Genomic DNA, 1,583 nt, shown 5'->3' with positions numbered 1-1,583 from the left:
GTGTTCAACTAAATAATTAAATAGATTATTATTAAATTGATTATTAAAAGGTGTCATTGATCAAAAATGTGATAAATATTTAAGTATCACTTTTCATCAACTTGAACAGTCGTACCAACCTGATACAATTCTCAGGATCCTCTTTGCAGTTTATGTTACAGCGAAATCTCTCCCATGCCATCCATCCCACTGATATAAAAATTATGACAGATTCAACCCTGTGTTCAGTATTGGTTCCTAACGCTAATGCGTGACCGTAAAACCTACAAGTTATAGATAGTTGTATTCGTCTGCCAATCTCAAATCTTGCGCTTGTTTACATCTCATCTTTGCAAGAGTCTTTTATTAGAGCTTCTCTGTGCATTTGACAAAAAAAAAAGAAAAAAACGAGACACCAGCAGGCTGTCAACTATTTTTCCCTCATCCTCCCCTATCCTATGGTGCCCAAACAGTTTTGTCTACCAACAAATTGACAGCCAGACGCTTTCCTCCCCTACCATCTTCCACTCAGCAAGCAAACCCTTACCACCCCCCCCCCCCCCCCCAAAAAAAAAAAAAAATAATAATAATAAATAAATAAAAAGAAAACACAAAAATAGAACAAAAAAAAGACCACTCGATCCGTTTAGTCCAGTCCAAATTCAATCTGAGAGTTTCTGGCTTTGATGAGATGTCAGTAAAGCACGGGTTAAAGATAAGATGGAGATTTTGAACCAAATACTATGATGAAGAGGTTTTGGGTCAGACTGCAAGTAATTATAAACATGCACAACGTAGCGTTGGTCACGAGATTCTGACAGTTCCGAACCGTGATTCATAGCAACTAAAGGTCTTTTCAGGAAACGGTTAAGCAAACAGCATAATTATGGCAACTAACCCTCAAAACAGCAGCACCTACAGCACTATATACAATCAAAGTCCTTTTATGACATTGGTAATATAAGATAGATGCAAGTCTGCGCCTCACATGACCAACAGTATTTATGAAGAGATCAGTACTGCATAATGGACCAATTTTTATCGCTTACTTGGTGGTATTAAAGCCAAGCCATTGTCTAAGGATCTCACAATCGTGAACGTTTTAACTGTGATCAGCAAAATAACTGTACAAAGTTTTGAACTGGAGAGGATGGCCATCTTCCAATTCTACAACTTCGGTCCTACAGATGGGAATTGGTCACCAGTCTCCAATAGTTGTAGTTCGTGTGGTGGAATATAAAAATAGGCGTGCCCCGCTCTTCAGGACTTAGCAAAACCTGAACTTTCACATCGATTTTCACGCCTATGCGTTGAACAATAATCCATGAACCCCTGCAAGGGTTGTGTTACAAAATTATTTAGCCAGCGGCAGGAAACTGGCTCTCAAGTCAAGTGAAAGGTAAAAATAATTATCATTTGCCCCGTACGGCCCCACGCCGCGCCGCTTTCATTGTATAATTATTGGGAAAACCCCCGTATGAGGGTCGTACGCATTAGCGCGAGCAGGGTCGGAAAAAGCAATGTAATGTAATTTCTTATTTATCTGTACTCTAAGTTACGGATCCTTGTTTTCCCCGTTGATTTATGGCCCGCGCGCTTCGCGT

At 39.8% G+C, this 1,583-nt stretch overlaps 1 protein-coding gene across 1 annotated transcript in view; it reads right to left on the bottom strand.

Annotated features, from left to right (window-relative positions):
- LOC137987472 (alpha-N-acetylgalactosaminidase-like) overlaps positions 1 to 1,187 on the bottom strand; it is a gene marked incomplete at its 3' end in the record, with an annotated part of 5,496 nt that extends 4,309 nt beyond the window's left edge. The window contains exons 1-2 of the mRNA XM_068833720.1: positions 1,029 to 1,187; positions 120 to 189 (exon numbers count right to left, since the gene is read on the bottom strand). Coding sequence (XP_068689821.1) covers positions 120 to 189; positions 1,029 to 1,137 — 179 coding nt within the window. The remainder of the gene's footprint in view (positions 1 to 119; positions 190 to 1,028) is intronic.
- Between the last annotated feature and the right edge of the window lie 396 nt (positions 1,188 to 1,583).

This window comes from Montipora foliosa, unplaced genomic scaffold (assembly GCF_036669935.1).
Source record: "Montipora foliosa isolate CH-2021 unplaced genomic scaffold, ASM3666993v2 scaffold_353, whole genome shotgun sequence".
Classification (NCBI taxonomy): domain Eukaryota; kingdom Metazoa; phylum Cnidaria; class Anthozoa; order Scleractinia; family Acroporidae; genus Montipora; species Montipora foliosa.
Note: the sequence above shows the minus strand (reverse complement) of the source record. Positions and strands in the feature narration are given on the sequence as shown.